We start from the raw sequence: 24711 nt of genomic DNA on the forward strand, positions 1-24711 counted from the left end.
CTGCTTAAGCAGATCTTCATTTAATACTCTAGGTAGTCTTCAGAGGTAAACAGTATCACTATTTCATCTTGTAGTTGGGAAAATGGGCTCAAAAAAGCCTTTATGTGTTCTATTTTTCTTAGTAGCCATCTAGATCCTTTAATGCTATAAGTCCTTTTAAGTAAATTCATTGGCCCAGTTGGTGAGGTTATTAGCATGCTGATGATCATGGTTTACAAAGCCTTTCTAATGACTATCTCAACCCCTATGTGGCCAGAAGTACTAAATTATATCCTAGTCACTCTCTCCATAAATGGCAATATTATGTAACTTTATTTCTGTCATTCCCTCTCTCTTCTGCACACGAATTGTTGAATATAAAGGACTATTAGTATGTTAAAACCTCTATTTCCTGTCTTCAACCATTTCTTTCCCCATATCTACACAGGTAAAAGTCTTCTGCAACAGTGTCTTAAGTGGTCTTTCTGAATACACCTTTTTCTTTTCTTTTCTAGTAAAAAAGGGCACTATTATAGAGAAAAATAAAATACATAGACTTGTATTATTTTGAGATTATTCAGAGAAAAGCTATATAGGTGATTATTCTGAAAAAAACTATATAGAATACGTTTCTCTTGTTTATATGCAAATGAATGACGATACAGTGAAGTGTTTAAAACAAAAGTTCTACTTTAAGGGTTATGTGTCCTCAGTCAAGCCTTAGGACCTATAAAATGGGAGTTATAATAGTAATGTGTTAAGAGAACTGGAAAAACTGTTACAGACAAAACAATTAAGACATTGGTTAGTGTGTGATAATTAATAATTACTACTGCTGCATATACACATACAAAACTTGCTATAATAAACCTCTCAGTGAATTTTCACTAAGTGGTAGATTTTCTTCTTTTTTTTAAAAATATAGTCTTTTGCTTTCTTCTGTTTAAAACTCTGGAAAGCATTAGTAAAATAAATCATTAAAATTCTAGATAAAACTACTCTTCAGTCAATGCGGATGAATTAAAATTAGCTATTTACTGTGAAAAATATAGATGGATATGTCTCTTGTTACATCTTGAGCTACCCAAATATTTTTATAGGCACTATTATGAAATTATCCTCATGCTTAAAATAATCTTAGTACAGTTAAAAATATCATTGTCATGCATACATATTTGAGTACTTAGGATTGTGCTTTGAAGGAAGGCTCTTAAGTAGTCTTTTTCCTGATTAAATTCCTAGCATACAAATTAATTATAAAAATTAATTCCATTCAAGTAAGTATTCTTTCTGCCAAGGTAACTAAAAAATATTATATCTTAGCCAAAGTCAAAATTTATAGTTCAGAGCAAGAAAAAGAACAAAAATAGAGCAGCTGTTATATGCTCGAAAATACTAATCCTTATTAGGACATCTTCAGAAGATGTTACTATAGCTGAATTGAATCTCTATTAACAGTAGTGAATTCCTACGCCAGACAGCAACAGTAAATAAAAGAACCCAGGCTTACATTCATCTGATGGTTTTGCAGACTTAAGAATCGTTTCTGGCACCGTGATTTTGTGCTCAAGAAACAAAGAACATGAAACAGTACATACCTTAGGATGTTTTTTTTTTCTTTTGCTATTAAGTGAATCAAATAAAGAGGCATACTCAATGAATTTAGATTTCAGCAAGATTTTGAGCCACACTATTTTCAACTTATAAAATGTTTGGGATGTTGGCCTGTCTCATTTGTTTTTACTTTTATTCTTTGGTTAAGAATCAACTTAGAGGAAACTTACTTTTGAAAGTTCAGAAATCACCTTTGTTTGCTTACCCTGCAGCTTTAATTTCCTTTTGTGAAAGAAAACAATAAATTTTCATAAAATTACTACAAGACTAGGGAGTCGGGCTGTAGCGCAGCGGGTTAAGCGCAGGTGGCGCAAAGCACAAGGACCGGCATAAGGATCCTGGTTCGAACCCCGGCTCCCCACCTGCAGGGGAGTCGCTTCACAGGTGGTGAAGCAGGTCTGCAGGTGTCTATCTTTCTCTCCTCCTCTCTGTCTTCCCCTCCTCTCTCCATTTCTCTCTGTCCTATCCAACAACGACAACAACAATAATAACTACAACAATAAAACAACAAGGGCAACAAAAGGGAATAAATAAATAAAATAAATATTAAAAAAATTACTACAAGACTTAAAATAATGACAGTATTCTTAGCAACTGAATAGTTTGGAAGAAGATAAATTAATTTCTAGGGGAAATGGTAATTAAAACACTTTCTTGAGATAAATAGTGGGAAACAACCAAGCTGGAAAAAGACTAGCAGCTTGATATTTGATATTTGGGATATTGGCAAGTTATTGTCTAAGGACAACACAAAACTAAAAATAATGCCTTCCGACTTTAAATGTGATAATACAATAATGTGACAAATTTATTTTTTAAATGATGCCTTGAATCCATAGGGGAAATTAACTTATTCATGCACTCTGTACCCTTTGGTATAGGTAGGTCAAGGTTACAGTTTTATCATAGTGTATTATTTTTTTATTAATAGAGGAACAAGGACAAGTTTGTTTGGTTTCCATTTATGATTTATTAAGAACTTAAGGATATGCCTTGGATATCTATAAATTCTTTCTAAGCTATTTTGGAATTAAATATCCATCAATCTACCTAAAACATCTCAGAATACTTGTATTTTTATCTATATAATTCTGAAAGATAACTAGTTTGTAACTATACTAAGGACCATCTAGAATGCTTTATGTCTATAACAAAAGAATTATTTACTTTCATTGGCATTGCCAAAGGGAATAAAAAATCTTTTACAGTTCAATGCTAAGCAAGGAAAAAGAAAAAAAAAAAAACTCAGTTCAATGCCCAGTGGAGAGGTAGAATCAATATATAACAGAGTGAGCTAGGTGATGGCACACCAGGTTAAGCACTCAGTACAAAAAGCAAGGACCCACACAAGGATCAGGGTTCAAGACCCGGCTCCCACCAGCAGAAGGGCTGCTTCACAAGCAGTGAAGCAGGTCTGCAGTAGGTCTCTCCCCCTCCTCCCCTTTTAATTTCTCTGTCTTATCCAATAAAAGAAGAAAAACCAGCCTTCAGGAGCAGTGGATTCATAATGAGCCCAGGGATAACATGGAGTTTAACACACACACACACACACACACACACACACACACACACACACACACACACACACCATAGAGAAGAGCTTCAATTTTCTCCATTGAGACTAACATTCACACTGGAAAAAGTCAAATTTTCATACTCCAGTCCAACTAAAGAGTAAATGGCAGTCCAAGAGAGGTGAATGTCCACAATGAGTACCAGAATCTAGGTCTAGTCAAGTTTTACTTTCTAATCTTAAAGAATGGCAATGTGATCTTGAAGAATTAATGATGATTTCAGAAATCCTAGTTAGGACACTGGGTGAGACATTGAAATGAAAAATCCATAGGTAAAAGAACAAGGGGGAAAAAAAAAAAAACGCTGCTGGCAGACTCTCACTCCCACATTCCAAAATCTCTAGTGGCATCTCTGATTGTAGCCAACCTGATTGTAGCTCTCATTTTTATTGTCAGCACTTTGATGGACTCTGTATGTAACCAATCTGTTTATGCCATGCCCAGCTGGAAAACAGATAAAGGCTGGGTGCTGAGGCAAAGGTTACTCAGGTTTAGTAGGGATTGACCTGTAACCTTTTAACGTGAAATAAACATAACTCCTTGCCCTCCAAGGAGGTATGCAGCTTCAGACTCGTTCTTTGGCTATTTTGAGCTGTAACACTGGAGAGTTATACTATGTAATTTTTTTTAAATAACAACACAAGGGCAAAGAATAATGATGGTGAAAGCAAAAGGATAATAAAAGCACAATACCCATAAGGTATTGGTCATGGCAATATTTTTAAAAGTTAGCTTTCAGAAATTTTGCATTAACCCAACCCAGCTGCAACTCGTGCTATTCAGCAGTACTTCTGTTCATCCCAATTATTTATTTATTTACCTTTATTTATTTATTGGATAGAGAAAGCCAAAAATTGAGAGGGAAGGAGGTGATAGGGAGTGAGACTGAGAGACACCTGCAGCATTGCTTTACCTCTCACCAAGCATTCTCCGTACAGGTGGGGACCAGGGACTTGAATCTGGGTCCATGCATATTATAATATGTGTGCCCAACCAGGTGTGCCACCACCAGCCTCACAAACATATATTTCTAAATGTATTTCCCTCTAGAACCCTTACATATTACCTTTACTTTAACTAGAATATGTTCATAACAAGGTTAAGTTTTTGAAATATTTTTGGTTTTCTCCCAGTATGCATCATTTCTCTTTTCTTCAAATTATTAGTTTTTTCACAAAATCATTTTATATTTCTTTGCACCAGGGGTTTCTGCAGGAAGGCAGAGGTATCTAGCAGTAAAGTACTTTTTGTAATTGCCTAAACTCTGAAACAGTAATGCTAAAAGTCCAGATAAGAAGGAGAAAAGGTTTCAAAAATCATTTAGACTAGGGATAAAGGTGTAGAAACCTAGGAAATTATTTAATAGTCCTGCAATATTTTCCACAATGTAATCAGTGTCTAATTAATTTAAAAAGATGCTGAATGGCTGGGAAGATGGTGTCAGAGTTTAGAATAGAAAGCTCTTGTAGTGGAAAATGTATGGAACTGCACCTCTGTCATCTTACAATCCTGTTAATCATTAAATCACTAAGAAAAATTTCAAAAAAAACATGTTGATTGAGCTAACTCAGTATCATGAGTGTTAATGAAATAATGAGTAATTTTGTTAAACAGCTAGATCACAGTTATCTACCAATTCGGCATGTGCTCTTATCCCGGGAAACCTAGATCCATCACTACATTATCTTTGTATTTGCTTTGACAAGCATAAATAGTACTGGATTTTTATAATTTTGGGCATTTTACTTTATATTCTCTCATTTTAAGTTTCTGATTCATATCTAAGTGATTTCTTTCTAGCAGGAATGATATATTTAATTCTGAAATATCATCTATGACTGGTATAGTATTACTAATAATATTAATGGGTGAGATAAAGAAAGAGAAGGGTGAATATGGGATGACCCCACTCATAGACAGAAGTTGAAAAACAAGAACAGAAGGGAAAATACAAAGCAGAACTTGAACTAGATTTGATGTAATTGCACCAAAGCAGGAGGACTTGGGGAAGGTAGTGGGGAACCCTAAACTGTTATGTGGAAAAGTGATAAATGTTACACATGCACAATCTATCATGTTCTACTGACTATAAACAATTAATACCCTCAAAAAGGAAAAAAAAAGGTGACTGAACAATAGCACAGATTGAATAATTTCTAGTTTGTAAAGTTGATATACACTTATATACTTTTATCTTCATATAATCTAAAGGGACTTTTTAGATATAATTTTAGATACATGGTGCTTTAAGGACCAAGATTATCTATTTAATATTGAGGAATATGCATTAGAATTTAATAGTTCACATAATATTCAGATTCATATAAATTTATATCCCACATCTCCGGAGAGCTTGCCTACCACACATTCTCTTCAAAATTGAATCAATATATTGTTCACTTTGGCCTAAAAGTAGTCTTCTTAACTTATTTGTTTATATTCTTTCAAGATTTCATGAGAATGTAAATCACATTTCCCCCTGTATTCTTTCTATTTCACTTTGGTGCTGGCATAAATGTCCAATCGAAACAAATTGGACATTTATATCCAATTTGGCTTAATAGTCTTTTGTCTTTAAGGTCAGAGGCAGTAAACATCTCATTCATCCCTTGATGAATCCTAGCTATTACTCCAGAACCTGGAATGATACCTATCATACACAATTGTGCACTAAATGCTTGTTAAGCCTTCTTTTTGGCGTAGTTAAGAACAAGGAATCTGGTACCAGAAAAAACTTGGGTAAAATTCAAGCCTAGTCATATACAATGGGTAAGTTGCTCGATTCTTTTATGCCTTAGTTTCTTCAACTTTAAAATAGAATTTTTAGAATTTTACTCCTCTTTTCCTACAATCTTGTCAATCATTATTAAATCAATACAAAATAGAATTTATAATAATAATGGTACTTTATAAAGTCGTTGTGACCAGTGAGTCCACTCCTATACTTAGGGTTCCAAGTCTTCAAGGTTCCAGTTCTTCAATTGAGACAAATGGAAACCAGCAAATTAGCTCGATTCACTAGTGTGCTTGCTTTGTCATGAGCATGACCCATATTTGAGCCTACCACTGACAGAAGCTTGGGTGGTATGGTGTTCTCTTTGTCCCTATATCTCTGTTTCTATCTTTATATCTGAAAAATAACAGTGTGGATTGGTGAAGGTCCAGTGATGACCAAAAGATAAATCAAGATAAATGAAACTAGACTATAAACTAAGAGGTAAAATCATGTTGTAGCAAGAGAATCATTAAAACATTATACTGGGTAAAGTTCACAGGAAGAAATACATTCCAAATTCATCTATTATAGCAGAGTCTTAGAAAGATCAAATCACACCCTCCCTTGTGAATCATCATTATATCAACACTGAAAACAAAGAAGCACCACCACCTAAAAATAAATAACACAGATGAAAATTACCTCCTATTCCTTAACTTGCAGAGGACAAATGACCACTTTATAATAAACAGTTCATTTTACTGCATGGCATGAAGGTAGCTCTATCACAGCCAATCCAGGTTAATTTTACTTCTGTGATTTTTAAAAAAAAATATTTATTTTATTTATTTATTCCCTTTTGTTGCCCTTGTTGTTTTATTGTTGTAGTTATTATTGTTGTTGTCATCGTTGTTGGATAGGACAGAGAGAAATGGAGAGAGGAGGGGAAGACAGAGAAGAGGAGAGAAAGATAGACACCTGTAGACCTGCTTCACCGCCTGTGAAGCGACTCCCCTGCAGGTGGGGAGCCAGGGTTCGAACCGGGATCCTTATACCAGTCCTTGTGCTTTGCGCCACCTGAGCTTAACCCGCTGCACTACAGCCTGACTCCCCTTCTGTGATTTTTTTACAAAGACAAACTTCTGTTCAAGTGTTTCATGTATTTGGTCAAATTGTGAATGGCTCATCATTTCCTATCTCTAATTGTCAATATGTCTAGCAGGCTGTGTAATTTAAAATAGATACTTCCTTGAATGTCAAGTTAACAACAAAAACTCTTTTACAAAATGTATCTATACATAAATTATATGTAAAGACTTTACAACTCAAAAAAAGCCCAAAAATGGAACCAGTGATTTAAAAAGAACAGGTGCAGACAACTGAAATAAGCTGTCAATATTCTAATAGCTCAATAAAATTTAATAAGATTTTCAATGGTTCAATAATTTACTTACCTTTTGTTTTTCCATAGTACTAAGTATGAATTATATAGTGTGTTCAATCAGATATATAATTTTAGGAAGATTGTGTACTTTAAAATACAGAAATAACCATTCTCCCTCTTTTTCCCCCTAAATGCCTTGAGGACACAAAGCTTTTAAGATTTATAAGCACTAAAAATAATTGAAACTCAAATTTGTATTAAAACATTGTTCTTTGTATTAATCAACTGACCCATTTCTCTAAAACAAAAATAACTTCTGGGATTTTACTTGCATTGAAAATATAAAAATTACAGTTCAATTCTTATTCAATATATTTATACAGGACCCTTAAGGTTATATTTCAAGTTGCACAACTGACATTCTTTTCAACAAAAATATAGGAACAGCATCAATTACATAATTGTATTATAAAATATTTTGAAAGATTCCTGTTGCTTTTCTTGCAGATAAATCAATTTGTATTTTTAATACTTCTTTGCATTTCCTTTTATATTAATAAATATCACTCTAGTTGTTTAACTTAGAAATATCTGGCCACTTTACAGACTAATAAATATTACCCTGTTAGACAGCTGCAGAGATAAAAACAAAAACAAAAACAAAACCAATATACATAGCACATTTCCAGAGACAGAAAATTAACTTCCTTTTCAAAGAAAAAGTACACTACAAATCCATCATAATTTGAGCACGAAAGATCCATCTATTGCTACTGAAGAAGAACTTGATATGCATAGGCTAAATTCACATCACTCACCTGTTTGACTTAGTTGGGATGTACTTCTGCTTCTTCGAGACACTATGGCAACCACTCTGGCACTCAGGCTGGATCTTCTTTTCTTTCCACCTGCTCCAACTGTACCCACAGCTGTGTCCGATTGACTGCCATCATTATGCTCCAGTGCATACATCTCTCCACTCACACTGGTGCTCTTCATGATGGCTCTTCCTGAAGTCCCCATCCGTCTGCCTTGCATTTTAGGGGTAAATGAACTATATTTACAAAGTAAAAACATATATGCATCCATAAATTACAGGTCAGCATAAGTGAAGTTCTAAATCCAATTTATCTGAAATAGTTCAGGGATTTTTTTTTAAGGGTGGAAAGCTAGATTGTTTATGCATATATTTGAGATCACATCACCATCCCAAATATTTACCAGATGTTTCTTAAAACAACACAATTTCAACACAAGAAGAATATATAAATTTAAAGGTAGTAAAAATAAATGTAAACAATGGGAGGTAATTGCTCTCTGCCTGTAACTATAAATGCTATTTCAAAGAAGCACTAACATAATTAAATCAAGAAGAAAAATTCATATAAATGCTTGGGGGGAAAATATCATTAGAAATTGTTCCTTTGAATTTGTTACCTGATAAGATTTAAAAAATGAAAATAGTATCTGTTCTAATTTTCCTTTCAGATTCCAAAACGTTAGATGTCAGTTTTGCTGTTTGAGGCTTAATGGTTTTAGGAAAGACTGCTAATGAAGAGGGAAAAAATGCACTTCTCCCTCCTTTCTTGTCCTCTCATGCTCATTTCCTCCGCACATGATTTATCTCATTTTTCTCAGTAAGTGTTTAAAAATTATATGCTTTAAGACTGAGATTCCTACTTTATATTCTGTTCATTCTTTCCCTTTTTTTTCTGTTATGGTTTTCATTAGTGCTTCAAGTCTGCACAATTTTACTGTTCCTAGAAGATATTTTTGTTTTATTTATAGAGGGAGAAAGACTAAGAGGGGGAGTAAGAGAGTGAAGATATACCACAAAACTGATCCACCACTCATGAAGCTTGGCAGGGGTCTGGGGATACAGCTTGAACTTGTCTTTGGGCCTGATAATGTGTGTGCTCTACCAGATGCACCACATCTCCTGGCCCCTAGTTTTTTCCATTTAAATACATAAATATTTCTAATTGGCTTTGTTTGTTTGTTTTGCCACCAGGGTTATCACTGGGGTTCAGAGACTGCAGGACTTCATGAAGTTTCCCCTTCATCATGCTGCCAGTAATTTCATATGTGTTGTCACAAACTTACTTGGATTATATCTGTCAACTCTCTTTAAATCTTTGTTTTTGGTGGTGGTGGTATTGTGCCTGGGACTCCACTGCCTTGGACCAACTTTTCCAAATAGAAAAATAAAGGGAGAAGAAGGGTGTGTGTGGGGGGGAGGAGGGGGGGTGGCACTGCATCATTTAAAGTTCCTTCAGTGAGCCATGATATTCCCATAGTATGAGGTCTGAACCAGAGTTACACTCATGACAAAACAGGTACTGTTCTAGCTATCTCCTAGGCTCTCTAAGTCTACTCTTTTTGTCTGCTTTTCTTAAGATTTTATTTGCATAATTATGCTGAAAGATAAATGGCAAATTTCACAGTCCTATTATTTGTCTTCAATTAAACACCTGGAATTGAGGATTCAGTAGTTTTTGTTCTCTCAGCAAGTCTTTAGCTCACTTCTCATAGTGGTTACTGAAAGCTTCTTTATTAATGATTTTTTTTTTGGTTTTATAGTAAAATACGGATAAACTAGCACATGACTTTCTTTTTTCCTATGGAAGTATGATTCTGTTACAACTCTCACTCTGCATTTAAATATAGTTCCATAAAATACACTACTGTGATATTAACAGCAATTAAATACTCTACAAAGCTGACAATTCTAAAAATAGAAAATATGTATCATATTAGTTGTTAGTATTGGTGTTAGGCCACATAACGGTGGGTTGTAAATAAATGATGCATTTATTTATTTATTATTATCTTTACTTATTTTTAAAAATATTTATTTTCCTTTTTGTTGCCCTTGTTGTTTTATTATTGTAGTTATTATTGGTGTTGCTATTGATGTCATCATTGTTGGATAAGACAGAGAGAAATGGAGAGAGGAAGGGAAGACAGAGAGGGTGAGAGAAAGATAGATACTTCAGAACTGCTTCACCGCCTGTGAAGCGACTCCCCTGCAGGTGGGGAGCCAGGGGCTCGATCTGGGATCCTTAAGCCTGTCCTGTGCTTTGTGCCACATGCTCTTAACCCGCTGCACTATTGCCCGACTCCTATCTTTATTTATTTGATAGAGACAGCAAGAAATCCAGAGGAAGGGGGATATAGAGAGGGAGCTGGGTGATGGTGCACTGGGTTAAGCACACATAATGTAAAGTGCAAGGACCCAAGCAAGGGTTTGAGCTCCTGGCTCCCCACTTGCAGGGCGGGGTCGCCTCACAGGCGATGAAGCAGGTCTGCAGGTGTCTATCTTTCTCTCTCCCTCTGTCCTCTCTATCTTACCCTTCCCTCTCAGTTTATCTCTGTCCTATCCAGAGAGAGAGAGAGAGAGAGAGAAAGAGAGAGAGAGAGACAGAGAGAGAGACCTGCAGCTCTGCTTTCCCACTCATGAAGTTTTCCCCTTGTAGATGTATGTGTAAAATGTGAGTTCCTGTGCATTATAACATGCGCGTTCAACCAGGTGTACCACCACTCAGCCCATAAATGACACATTTTTTTAAATCAAAATATTTTGTCTAGACAGGGTAGGGAAACTTTATTTTTTACCAAAGGCCACTTGGATCTTTATGATATTTGCAGGTCATAGAAAATTTTTTTTCCTTCCTTCCTTCCTTCCTTCCTTCCTTCCTTCCTTCCTTCCTTCCTTCCTTCCTTGTTTCCTTTCACCTCTAGTAGGTTTATCTAGTAGGGCTCTGTGCTAACATTGTGAATCCACTACTCCTGAATGCTAGTTTTTCCCCATTTTATTGGATAGGACAAAGAAAAATTGTGAGATGAGGGGGAGATAGAGAAGGGGAGAGAAAGATACACACTTGCAGACCTGCTTTACCACTTGCAAAGCTACCCCCCCTGAGGTGGGGGGCCTGGGGTTTGAACAGGGATACATGGGTCCTTGCACTTCACAGTATGTACACTTAACCCACTGCACCCAGTCATACACAATTTTTCTATTTGAAAAGTTGCTCTTAATGTTGTTAAGAAAAAAAAATCTCATAGATTTATTGAATTTTTAGTTCCACCTGTGATTGCATTGGCAGGTCGAAACTAAATGATTTCATGGGTTTGTATAGCCAGCAGGCCAGATGTTTAGAAGTTTAGTAGCATTCCTGAGTACTTGAAGACTGTGCCTAAAGTAAATTCCTAGAGAAAATCCAGAATACCATAATGCTCAATGAGAAAAAGTTAGGACATCCAATTTTCCTATCCATCTAACTGAAAGAAGAGGCTTGGTGGTAGGGTAAGCTAATTAGTCACATGAATGTGATCAATATGATTACTGTTTTAGTAAATTATGCTTTTTAGTCATGTTTGCTAGCTTTTTTTAATATTTATTTTATTTATTTATTCCCTTTTGTTGCCCTTGTTGTTTTATTGTTGTAGTTATTATTGTTGTTGTTGTTGGATAGGACAGAGAGACATGGAGAGAGAAGGGGAAGACAGAGAGGAGGAGAGATAGATAGACACCTGCAGACCTGCTTCACTGCCTGTGAAGCGACTCCCCTGCAGGTGGGGAGCTGGGGTTCGAACCGGGATCCTTATGCCAGTCCTTGTGCTTTGCGCCACCTGCGCTTAACTCGCTGCACTACTGCCCGACTCCCAGTTTTTTTTTTTTGTTTTTTTTTTTACTTATTCTGCTTCCACTTTCTGGAAAACAATTTTTAGTACTGAATCTTCTAAAAATGCATTTAAAATGTTAATTGTTCTATGCAACATATGTCTGTCTAATAAGGATCTCAAAAAACTGTTCAACCTAACTCAAAAGACTTTTCTCTGCCTAATCTTAGATATCAATTTAAAGAGACTGATTTTTCAGTGGTGCATACCTGACACTTCTATGTTATAGTGTAACATTACTTCAATTTAAAAATGAAGACTTCCCTGGACAGACAACCCCACCAATGTATCCTGGAGTTCCATGTCCCCAGAGCCCTCCCCTACTAGGGAAAGAGCGAGACAGGTTGGGAGTATGGATGGATCTGTCAAAGCCCATGTTCAGCGGGGAAGCAATTACAGAAGCCAGACCTTCCATCTTCTGCAGCCCACAAGGACCTTAGGTCTATACTCCCAGAAGGTTAAAGAATAGGAAAGCTATCAGGGGAGGGGATGGGATACGGAGTTCTGGTGGTGGGAATTGTGTGAAGTTGTACCTCTCTTATCCTATGGTTTAGTCAATATTTCCTTTTTATAAATAAAAAAATGTAAAAAAAGACAAAAAATGAAGACATTGCCTTCTATTGCTCAGAATAATAATTTCCTCCATATTGCTAAGGAAAAAAAATCTAAACTTTGAACAGAGAATGAAAAAAAATTTTAATGAAACATTGCTTTACTTTTTAATACCATGCCTGAACATTATTTAACAAGTTCTACAACAGGTGATCTGACTCTGTGCAGGAATATAAAAATTTCACCTACTATACTGTTTTGGACATATACAGACTACAGAACGTAATTGGCTGGGGCTGATGTCAGCCTATAGAGCACAGTATGAATTTACTAACCTACAAGGGATTGTGGGTACATTTAACTGACTTAAGCACAGGCTGCTGGAAGTCCTGCTCCTTTTGTCCTTGGCTTCTTCTGCTAGCACAGATCTTGGTTTGGCTTCCCAAGACCCACCATGCTGCTTCTGACCAGAGAATCTGAACATATGGAGTTGAATTTGTGGTAACTAACTGGTGGACTCTCAAGCCCATCCTAGTCTTATTCTGCTGATAATTGCCTTATTTTGCTGTACCTAAAATATGTATCATTCTGCTCTGTTGAACTGCCATGTAATAAAGCTAGCTTTGACTGTTTAAACTTGCTCCCACCAGCACTACCACAGAGTCCCTTATTTTTTTAAATTATAATACCACTTCCTCGTAATATTTATGGTCCTATGATTTCATAACTTTAAAACTGAATGTTAACTTGAATCAGAATACAAGGGTGAAAACGCTTATTCTCTAGTAGAGAAGGTAACTTTAAAGGGGAGTGGCCTTATTGTCCTAGAAAACAGTAAGTTTTGAATATAAATAGTCTTATTCCAACATTCCATGTTTTTTCAATGATTCTCTCAATCTGTGTGCATGCATGTATGTAAGTATACAAATTCCTCAACTCATTTTTGGTACCAGATTATTATTCTGTTGGTTTTTACCCTAATGAATTAAAACTTTGATGTGCTGTTTGTTTTTCTTTTAATGATGCTTTGAGAGTTTTGTCATAATAGTTTTGGAAGTTCTGGAAAAATACCAAATACTTTTCCCTGCTGAAAGTAAAGTTTGTTTTTAGAGAAGAGCACCTCATCAGTTCTTTAAATACAAGCTTTTTCCTGGCCTCACATTTCATCTCAAATAGCAACAGAGCATTACTTTTAGTCTTCTCTATTTTTTTTTTTTCCTAATCTGGTTTTCAGTTGGTTGTCCTGTTTATTGTTTCTGTCTTTTTTTTTTTTTTTTGGTACATTTGGCTCATACTGTAGTTGTGATTGACAATATTTTCCTCAGTAGTGACAGCAACAATAGGGGACCTATCTGCAGATGAAATCTTTTGGATGACAGACATCAAGAAATATGCTGTTGAAAGTAGGGTGACAGATGACAGAAAATCTGGTTTGTTAGCCTGTGTATGTCTGTTTGCATGCTACTAAAAGCTTTCGTTGCTTATGAAAATGCCCTGTGCATGCTGAAAGAGTAATTCCTTAAAAATTGAGCTTAGGTATCTGTGTTAACGTAGGTTCTGTGGTAAACTGGCAAAACTAAAACTGATAGGGTACTTTGCATGTTAAAAATTATCTTTCCTTTTAGTGATAAAAATCTTTTTTTCCCTTTGCATATTAGGTTTGCTTGGTTTTGGAGAGTTCTTTTATTTACTACATATGGAAATTTCACCTGAGACAAAGAGCACTACTCTGCTATATGCAGGGAATCCAACCAGGAACTTCTGACATGGAAATCCCACTGTTTTTTTCTTTTGTCTCTAGAACACTAGGGCTCAGTTCTGGCACTGCTCCTGGTGAACATTTTATCCTTTTTGATTTATTTATTTTTATTGGATAGGACAGAGAGAAACTGAAAGGGGGAAGGGAGATAGAGAGGGAGAAAGATAGGTACTTGCAAACCAGCTTCACTGCTTGTGAAGCATCCCTGCTGCAGGTGGGGAGCCAGGGGCTCAAACCCCTTTTCCTTTCTGTATGCCCTCGTGACAGGTACCCAGTCAAACCGATTAAATCCCAATGTATTTTAACTTGAGAACTTTCTTTCTAACTGATATGAATAGGTAGATGAATACTTAAACAATTATAATGTAGACATCTAGACACTACTGATAGTGAAAAAAATGTGAATTTCCAATGTTGTTGCTTGATTATTAATATTAATTCTTGGGCTGGGGAACGTAGCATAAAGGTTATACAAAAGGTGAGGTTCAGGTTCCATCCCTAGCACCACCATAAGTCAGAGATAAGCAGTGCTCTAGTCTCTCTACCTGTACCTGTCTCTTTATACCTCTCTTTAGTTAAAAGTAAATAATAAAATAAGATTACTTAAAAAGCAGAGCTTTAAAAAAAGACATATCCTAATAAAATTGCTAACTGACAAGAGAAATTGCCAGGTCATTTGTTTGGTCCATGTCTAGTGTTCTGAGGAAACTTCAAACTAGAAAGTAAGCATATTTGAATTGATGTGATATAGCCAAAAAAATGACAAAAATGGTAGGACAAAAATGATAAAAATGGTAGGAAAAAAAAGACAAAAATGGTAGGACAATTTATATAATTTTAATCAAAACATGTATGACATTAATTTTATGATGTATTATCTTTGTATTTTTTAAGAAACACATGCTGCCAATTGAACTATGACATACGATAATATATATGTATTTAATGTATATATACATAAACATATATATATATATATATCCAGAAACCTTCAGAGGTGGAGAAATGGCAGAACAGTCACTCACAGATTTAGCTTGCTTAACACAACAAATATTATAATGAAAAATCACAATAAGGCTCATCAAAGCACAGTGGAAACATCTGTTAGGGAAGAACCTTTATCTGAGTGGGTAGATGAGTGTTGCCAGTGGGCAAAGTAGTAGAGAGGGAAAGACATTTAAGGGCATAAATATGGTATTTCCAGCCACCAGTAATATTTGGCAAATCATAGGCCAGATTAGGGAAAGAGGAAACTGAAAGCATAAAAGATTAGTTCCCAGGGAGCTCCCAAGGAGAACTAAACTGTCCACATTGACACACCTTTGTGGAAAGAGGAAACTCAGTCAAAGCAGGTGACTGAGTTAGAAAAAGACAATCTGACCACTGTGGTCTATCTTCACCAAGGGGCCAGCTGCTTTAGTGATAGCATGCAGGTTAGAGAAAGGCTTCTTTATACAACACTTAGACTAGGCTGTGCTTGTACTGGTAGGTCTAGAAAGGGAATGGTGTCGGTTGTAATCCTCCTGCAGTACTCATATTGTTAGAGTGACATTACCATGCCATATGGGCAATTCATTCCTACAGTACCTATTCCTTCTCCCTCAGTAGTTCATAGGCAAAGGAGAAGCCTACCACTATAGACCAGAAAGTGAGTCCACTGTACAAATCTGTATAGATGCAGAGTTTCAGAAATGGTCAGAGAAAGTCAGGTACCTTACAAATATTGCATATATTCAACTTAATATGCAAGATCAAAGCAAAGCGATAAAGGAATTAAAAGACTGTTGCCTTTCAAGAAATCCAAGTTTGAAAGAAAAATTCCAAGGAAGAACACTTTGAATGGGATACAGGTTCAACTAGAAAGCTTTGCAAGCACAGTTACTGATGCAGAGGAGAGAATTCGAGAATTCTAAGATTAGAGACTAAAATGGCAAGCATCTCTAAAACAGAAGAAGGTAAAAAAAGATTAGGAAAAATGAAGTGATTCTATAAGAATTATCAGATATGATTAGAAAAGAAAATGTACAGAATAATAGGAATTTCAGAAAGGAGAGAGAAAAGAGATCACAGGTCATGTTCACTGATATAATAGTGACTTTTTTCCCAAATATGGGCAATGGCCAGGATATAGATATTCAGGCAGTGGAAAGAATATCTCTAACAATCTATGTCAAGACACATCATTGCAAAACTGTCAAACTCAAGGACCAAGGAAAAAGATTTCAAGAATAGAAGTCAGTGCCTTAGCTAGGCAGCAATGATCAGGCTCATATAAGACATTTTAGTAAAATGAATGTGAAGCCAGGAAAGAATAGAACGGTATATTCCAAGAATTAAAAGGTAAGAAATGCCAGCCATGAATATTTTACTCTGCACAATAGCTTTATGTATGAGGGTGAATAAGCACTGTTTGAGATACACAAACTAAAGGGGTTTGCCACAACAAGACTTGGCTTGCAGTATTTATAACACTATTTCTTCATAATTGGGAGCTACTCTCTGCCCTGACCCAGCTTTCTAGTCCTGTTCTCAACACTGACACCATCTTCCCAGATAATACTTTCAGCCCACCTACATGTTAGCTGTGGGGCTCAGGCAAAAATTAGTAAAGTCATGGGGTCGCTGGAATATACATAAAATGGACTTCCTAGCTTCTTCCAAAATGAAGACCCCCAATCTCATATACTATGTTCTTACCTCTAGGTTCCTGATTATTAAACAGTTTGTCCTGCATTATGTCTTACTGCTTTTCAGCCACTAAGTTGCAAATGCTACCATGATACCATCCTGACCTCCCTGGGCAGGCAACATTCATCTCCCCAGAGTCCTAACCCAACAGAGAAATATAGAAACAGACTGGGGGTATGTATCAACTTGCCTATGTCCATGTTTAATGGAGAAGCAATTACATAAGTCAGACCGTACACTTTCTGCTCCCCATAAAGAATTTCGGTCCATAGTCCCAGAGGAATAAAGAATAGAGAAGTTTCCTATGGAGGGGATGGGATTTAGAACTCAGGTAGTGGGAATTGTATGGAATTGTACCCCTTTTATCCTACAATCTTGACAATCATTATTCAATCACTAATAATATATTAAAAACATGTAAGTATAAATAGTTATAGAAATATTGGTCAACCCGTATTTGTGATCATGGGAGAACTACTGCAGTTTCCAGTGAGGGGAAAGGGAACACAGAACTCTAGTGGTGGGAAAGGGGTGGAATTATACCCCTGTTATCTTGTACTTTTGTAAATCAATATTAAGTCACTAATAAAAATTAAAAAAAAGAATTTGAAAGGAGCTTCACAAGAAAAGAAACAAGGAACACTTAACTTTAAAAAAAAACATGATAAACAGTAAGACAACCAGAAAAATATACAATCTCAATGTGAAACAAATACGAAATAAGAAAGAGGAGAAATAAATGCATAGAAGCCATTCAAGCAAATGATGGTTAAGGCACGATTAGTTAAAAACAGACTTGCACACATAGTATGTTAAATACTATACTCATAGTAGCTACACAACAAAGTATGGTGTAGAGAATCATAGAAGGTAAAAATGTACAAAGTGAGGAAATCACTATGGAAAACTACTGATAAAAATTGATAGGTAGAAATAAATGGGGTGAGGGAAGCAACAAAAATATGAACAGCTAGAAAACAACATTGAGAATGTTCTTACATTAATCACAAATACATGAACACAAATACATTACATAAATCACAAATAACAGTAACCATCCCAAGTGTGAATGACCTAAAATCATCAAAAGCAAAGAGTAGCTGGAGAGATTACAAAAGCAGGACTTACTGATTCTATTTTTATAAAGAACTAATAACCAGAACAAAAACAAACATAGATTCAGAGTGAATGGTTGGAGCAATTTGTTCTAAGTCAGTAATAGAGGGACAAGTACATGCTACTCTCCTATCAGATAAAATAGACTTTTAAACTAAAAGGGCAAAGGACAGCAGGTTTGTAGGGACAATCTGAAGCAGGTCTGTAGGTCTCTCTCTCTCTGCCTCTGTCTCTGTCTCTCTCTGTTATATTACCCTTTCCTCTCTGAATTTCTATCCTATCAAATAAAATAGAAAGAAAAAAAAACAACCAGCCCCCCCAGGAGTGGTAGATTTGTAGTGCTGCCACTGAGCCCTAAATTGATAGTTGAAATATCATGACTCACTTCCCCTAAAACAACTAAACAGACTGTGTTATCTTTGATACACAAGAACCAGTCATATAACAATCAAATTAGCACTGGTAAAGATTCTAAGTCAAAATAGGCAATAGACATATGAAAAAAATACTCAGTCACTCTCAGAGAAATGCAAATAAAGATAATGAGATGCAACTTCATACTAGTAAAATTGTCATACATTAGAAAAAACAGGGAATAGGGTGGTAGCACAGCAGATTAAGCACACGTGCACAAAGAGCAAGGACCACCGGAGTAAGGGTCCTCGTTCGAGCCCCCAGTTCCCCACCTGCAGAGGAGTCACTTCACAGGTGGTGAAGCAAGTATGCAGGTGTCTGTCTTTCTCTCCCCTGTGGGGATATGGCAGGTCGAGCAGCGCTGGCACACCAATCAACTCTCTGAGACTGGTAGGAATTCAACCAAAAGGCCTCCCTGCCCCTCTTCCTTTTCCTCAGCCGACCTTGATAACTGGTAACCAAGATGATATCAAATACCTCCTAAATTTATTGTACCTTTACTGACAACAGACATCCATTAGCAATGAAGAATACTCTCCAGTAAATCATTTTATGTTTAATCCTTTCAATAGAACAGACTTTCAGAAGTATTTGCCTCTGTGTAATGTTTATTACTTTCCATCATGCACATATATAAATAGTTATAAGCAGTATTCAATATTGAGAGTTTACACATTTTATTAGTTTATTCCTAGATATCAGGCTTACTTCTAGGAATTTAACCTTTTTAATCTTATTGTGCTAAGAATATCTTACAAATTTCATTAGCTAACATCTGTTATTTCTACCAAAATATACAGTTGATTTTTGTATGTTAGGCTGTATCCATATGACACTGTTAAATTAATTCTAATAGTTGCTTTTGTTTATATACAATTATATAATTTGTGAATAATGGAAATAAATTTTTTTACTTTTACTGTTTATAGTCTTTATTTACATAGTGTCTTGCTATATTGTCATTTTTACTAAGTTCAACAACAACTATGCTGATCTGAATAATGTTGAGCAGAAGTTATGGGAGTACTTTCACCTTCAGTGAATTCATAGGGTATTGTATTCAGTATTTACTGTTAAATGTGATATCTGTGAGGTTATTTTAGTTCATTTTTACTGTATTAAGAAAATTCTGTTTGCTAAAATTATCTATGTGTAGTCAATTTTGTCAAATACTTCTTTATAGACTGAGATGAAAACAAATCTATGGTTTCTTTTTCTGTAGTGATTTACATAATTCCCCTCCTGGGGATATATCCTAAGGAACCCAACACATCCATCCAAAAAGATCTGTGTACACATATGTTCTTGGCAGGACAATTTGTAATAGCCAAAACCTGGAAGCAACCCAGGTGTCCAACAACAGATGAGTGGCTGAGCAAGTTGTGGTCTATATACACAATGGAATACTACTCATCTGTAAAAAATGGTGACTTCAACGTTTTCAGCCGATCTTGGATGGACCTTGAAAAAATCATGTTGAGTGAAATAAGTCAGAAACTGAAGGGTGAATATGGGATGATCTCACTCTCAGGCTGAAGTTGAAAAACAAGATTAGAAAAGAAAACACAAGTCGAACCTGAAATGGAATTGAAGTATTACACCAAAGTAAAAGACTCTGGGGTGGGTGGGTGGGTGGGGAGAATACAGGTCCATGAAAGATGATGAATGACATAGTGGGGGTTGTATTGTTAAATGGGAATCTGGGGAATGTTATGCATGTACAAACTATTGTATTTACTGTTGAATGTAAAACATTAATTCCCCAATAAAGAAATAAATTATTAAAAAAAAATACTAAGTCATTTTTGCATGTATGAAACATCACTGTTTTCATGACAATTTGTCTCATTATTATCTCTCAAAGTAAATCTATCTATACATATTTTTCAATCCAGATTTAATATGTTAAAATTTTGGGGACCTTTTATCTATTTTATGAGATATATTCTGTATAATTTTTCCATCTTGCAATATCCTTAGCAAATTTATGAAAGATAGGCTGGCCTCACGAAGAGTTTAGAAATAATTCTTTTTTTGTCTGGAAAATATGGTATACAATGGAGCATTAAAATTGAAGGGATATCTATCTTACCAGTTCATCTCTCTCAGTCATGAGTTGTCCTTGTCCTAGAACAAGCACATTCCTTATGACATTTATTCTAAGATGGGCTTTCCCAGAAATTTATACATTTTACCTATTAGGATTAGATAAATGAATTAGGCAGTGGACAAGAGTTGGTCTGCTGGCCATAATTTAGCTCATCTTGACCTGAGTTGTAAAAGTTATTGCCATAAATTTATCCATAATGCCACTGAAATATTTGCTCTTTTCTTTCATTTAACCCATGATATTGCCAGTGTGAAGCTAATAAATTTCATTTGATATAATTACTGATATAATAGAGATTAAGTGTATTGTCATTTATTTTAAAGCATCACTCCTGTTTGATCTTTATCTCTCCTTTTTTTGTCAGCCTACAATAACTGAGTTCCACTATTAGCTCAGGTTGTGATTTCTTCTACTATTCTACTAATAACTGCCTTAAATACTAGGATATGTATTTACTTATAAATAAAATAGAAATTTTCTTATTTTCAAGATGATACAAGAACTTGAGTTCAGTCTATGCCCAAGCAGCTGCTTAGTAAAATAGGTAAAGAGGTGAAAGACAAATATTGGATGGTTTCCCTCACATGTGGAATCTAGAGAATTGAGATACATGCATTTGCAAAAAAAAAAAAAAAGTAAATAAACTATCTCTAAGGCTTTGCAATAAATATGGTGGTTATTATTTGACGGGTAAGGGCTCTTAAATACTAATAAAATATAAATATAATACACTTTTTTAAATGGTTGCTTTAATTGACAATTAGAAAGGAATAAAAACATATATGTTTATGAAACTTTTAGTTTATATCATGAGTTCCACATAGGAAGTAAAACCACTGATTTATACTGGAACATGCATTTTCAATAGTAGTAATATCCTCTCACACATCCCTCTTCCAAGGATAACTGGATTTTAGAGGAGGCAGGGGCAAAACTATTTTAGCTTATATAATAGTTTGTGGTCATCTGAAGCAGCACAGTAGATAAACCACAATCAGTTCATTTATGAAATCAAAATATCCTGGGTAACCAGGAAAAGAATATCTAAAACGCTCCATAGGAGACTGAAATAAAAGAAATCAAAAAGAAGTACTTTTCAAGGAGGATTGGAACAGGTTAAAATTTAGGGTGTTGGGAGTCGGGCGGCGCAGTAGGTTAAGCGCACATGTAGCAAAGCCCCGGGCTCCCCACCTGTAGGGGAGCTGCTTCACAGGCAGTGGAGCAGGTCTGCAGGTGTCTATTTTTCTCTCTCCCACTCAGTCTCCCCCTCCTCTCTTCATTTCTCTCTGTCCTATCTAGCAACGATGACATCAATAGCAACAATAACTACAACAACAATATAAAAAAAGGCAACAAAGGGAAAATAAATAAATATTAAAAAATTAGGGTGTTTTCCATTTTCAGTTTTTGATAGGAAAAAATGAATAATGAGATGGAAATATTATTAGTTTTTTCAAATATTGATAAGCCAATTAAAAAACACTTGTTCTAAGAAATGATTTAGGGATCTTACAAGTAACTATAAATAACCAACTAAATATATATCCTTTTATGACTATTAGAAATGTGACCTACAAGGATGCAGAGATTACAGAGACTCCTGTGCTGAATATGGGCCCCAGATCAAATCGATGGGTTTATAGTTATCAATATTTATATACTTTCCCCATATTTGGGAGCTACTCTTTTCCCTGACCCAGCTTTCTAGTCCTTTTTCCAACTATGACACCCTCTCCCCAGACAATAACCTGAGTCCACCTGCATGTTAGACGCCAGGCTCAGGCAAAAACTACTAAAGTCATGCGCTCCTTAGAATAAACCTAAAATAGACCTACTAGCTTTGTCCAAAATGAAGACCCCAATCTTCATCTGCAATATGCATGCCTTTAGGTTCATGATTAGTAAATAATTTGCTCTGCATTATATCTTAACTCTTTTTAAGCCACTAAGTTCCAGATGCTACCATGATGCCAAACTGAATTCCCTGAGCAGACAATCCCACCAATGTGTCAAGGAGTCTCTCCTCCCTAGAACCCTGCCCCACTAGGGAAAGAGAGAGACAGGCTGGTAGTGTGCATCAACCTGCCAACGCCCAAGTTCAGTGGAGATACAATTACAGAAACCAGACCTTGCACCTTCTGTACCTCATAATGACCTTGGGTCCATACTCCTAGAGGGATAAAGAATAGGAAAGCTATCAGGAACAGGGTAGGATATGGAGCTCTGGTGGTGGGAACTGTACCCCTCTTATCCAATGGTCTTGTCAGTGATTCCATTTTATAAATAAACAAAATAAAAAGAAAGAACTATTAAATAGAAAAAATATATAAATAAAAAAGAAAAGAAAACGAGTCCTCGGGGCCCAGCTGTAGTGCAGAAGGCTAAGCACACATGGTGCAAAGCACAATGACCAAAGATGCTAGTTCAGAGCCCCAGCTCCCCACCTGCAGGGGGGGTTGCTTCATGAGTGGTGAAGCAGTTCTGCAGGCATCTGTCTTTTTCTCCTCCTTTCTGTCTTCCTCTCCTCTCGAGTTCTCTCTGTCCTAAAATAAAATATAAAATATAATTATGTAATATAGTAAAAAGGTAATTAATAAAATAGGAACAAAAGAGCACCCTTGAGAAGAGTAAATTATCTAGAATAATTGAGACATTTCTATGACATTATAAAGTTTAAATGAAAAATTTCTAAATATATTCCACAGATGATCTGTACTGACTACTTATAGATATTTGCCTAAATTCTAAAACATTTCCATGGACAGGCATATGTCTACCACCACAATACCTATGCATCTGTTCTAAAAAGTCCACCAAACACTTTACAGAAAGAAGAGATCAAAGGTAGCATTTATCACTTCATTTGTGCCAATACATTGAAGATTCTACTCTCCCTGGAAACCATCTCCTCACCTGCCTTGAGAATTTGAGCTTGAATGGTGACATGCAAAGTACTGAACCCCACTGTGTTCTGCACAACAGTTTAGACTAATGGTCTAAGCACATATTTTGTTGGCGGAGTAGCTGCATATAGAAGTCTTGGTATTACAGAAAAATAATTCTTGCCACCATGACCATTTTTGTAAAAGTAAATTACCAAGGGGAGTACAGCGGTAGCACAGCAGGTTAAGCGCACGTGACGCGAAGGGCAAGGACCACTGTAAGGATCCTGGTTCATGCCACCTGCTCCGGCTCCCCACCTGCGGGGAGTCGTTTCACAGGCAGGGAGTCGCTTCGCAGGCGGTGAAGCAGGGCTGTCTTTCTCTCCCCCTCTGTCTTCCCCTCCTCTTTCCATTTCTCTCTGTCTTATCCAACAACGATGACATCAATAACAACAATAATAATAACTACAACAACAATAAAAATCAAGGGCAACAAAAAATAAATCAATTTAAAAAAATTTTTAAGTAAATATCAAATTAAATTTTTTGAAGACTGTTTTTATGCTCCAGTAATTCAATGAAAACTATATCTTAGTATAGTGCAGAGTGAGGATATAATGAATAGCATGCCCCTGAATGCCAACTATATAAGATAATTTCATTGAACCTTTCATATTCCTATCATCATTTCCATCTAGGCCCCAAAATGCTTTATGTAGGTGGTGGCTCAGAATTTTAGAAAGGGTAAATATAAAATATTAAGACTACTGTTAACTGAAAAGCTTAAATTTAGATTTATGTTAGGCAATAAATCTACAAAAGGGACAACAGAATTAGTTCACTAACAAAAAAGATTAGTTGAAAATTTAGTTCAGGGTAAAACCTATAATTATTTAGTTTTAATGCAGTAGAGAGGTTGATTTTTACCACAAAGGAAGAGTGATGGAATAATTTTTAGTTATTGTAAAGATTTTATACATTTGGATGAGAATAGTGAGATTTCATCGTCACAATATAAAGTTTATAATTTGACTTCTGTCTTTACATAGCTATCAGTATTTTACAACTGTCTACTAGATGAAAGAGATGAACACTAATCAGATAAGCATCAATGTTGTAATAACATTTTTTTCACCTGTTAGATTGACCTGGTCATTAGCTGAGTTCATCTTCATCAAGAGAACTATGAAAGAAGTAAATTAGATCCAAAAAACATTTTATGTAAAAATTATTCACCTCA

At 35.7% G+C, this 24711-nt stretch overlaps 1 protein-coding gene across 49 annotated transcripts in view; it reads right to left on the bottom strand.

The window, feature by feature from the left end:
- RIMS1 (regulating synaptic membrane exocytosis 1) overlaps positions 1–24711 on the bottom strand; it is a 557900-nt gene that overhangs the window by 67868 nt on the left and 465321 nt on the right. For 26 of the 49 annotated variants that reach the window (XM_060189926.1, XM_060189927.1, XM_060189930.1 and 23 more), the window contains one exon: positions 8086–8321. The exons of 18 other annotated variants lie outside the window; for them this stretch is intronic. In XM_060189926.1, the coding sequence (XP_060045909.1) occupies positions 8086–8321 (236 nt within the window). The remainder of the gene's footprint in view (positions 1–8085; positions 8322–24711) is intronic. 5 more of the 49 variants (XM_060189962.1, XM_060189957.1, XM_060189949.1 and 2 more) reach the window with 1 other exon arrangement.

This window comes from Erinaceus europaeus, chromosome 4 (genome assembly GCF_950295315.1).
Source record: "Erinaceus europaeus chromosome 4, mEriEur2.1, whole genome shotgun sequence".
Taxonomy (NCBI): domain Eukaryota; kingdom Metazoa; phylum Chordata; class Mammalia; order Eulipotyphla; family Erinaceidae; genus Erinaceus; species Erinaceus europaeus.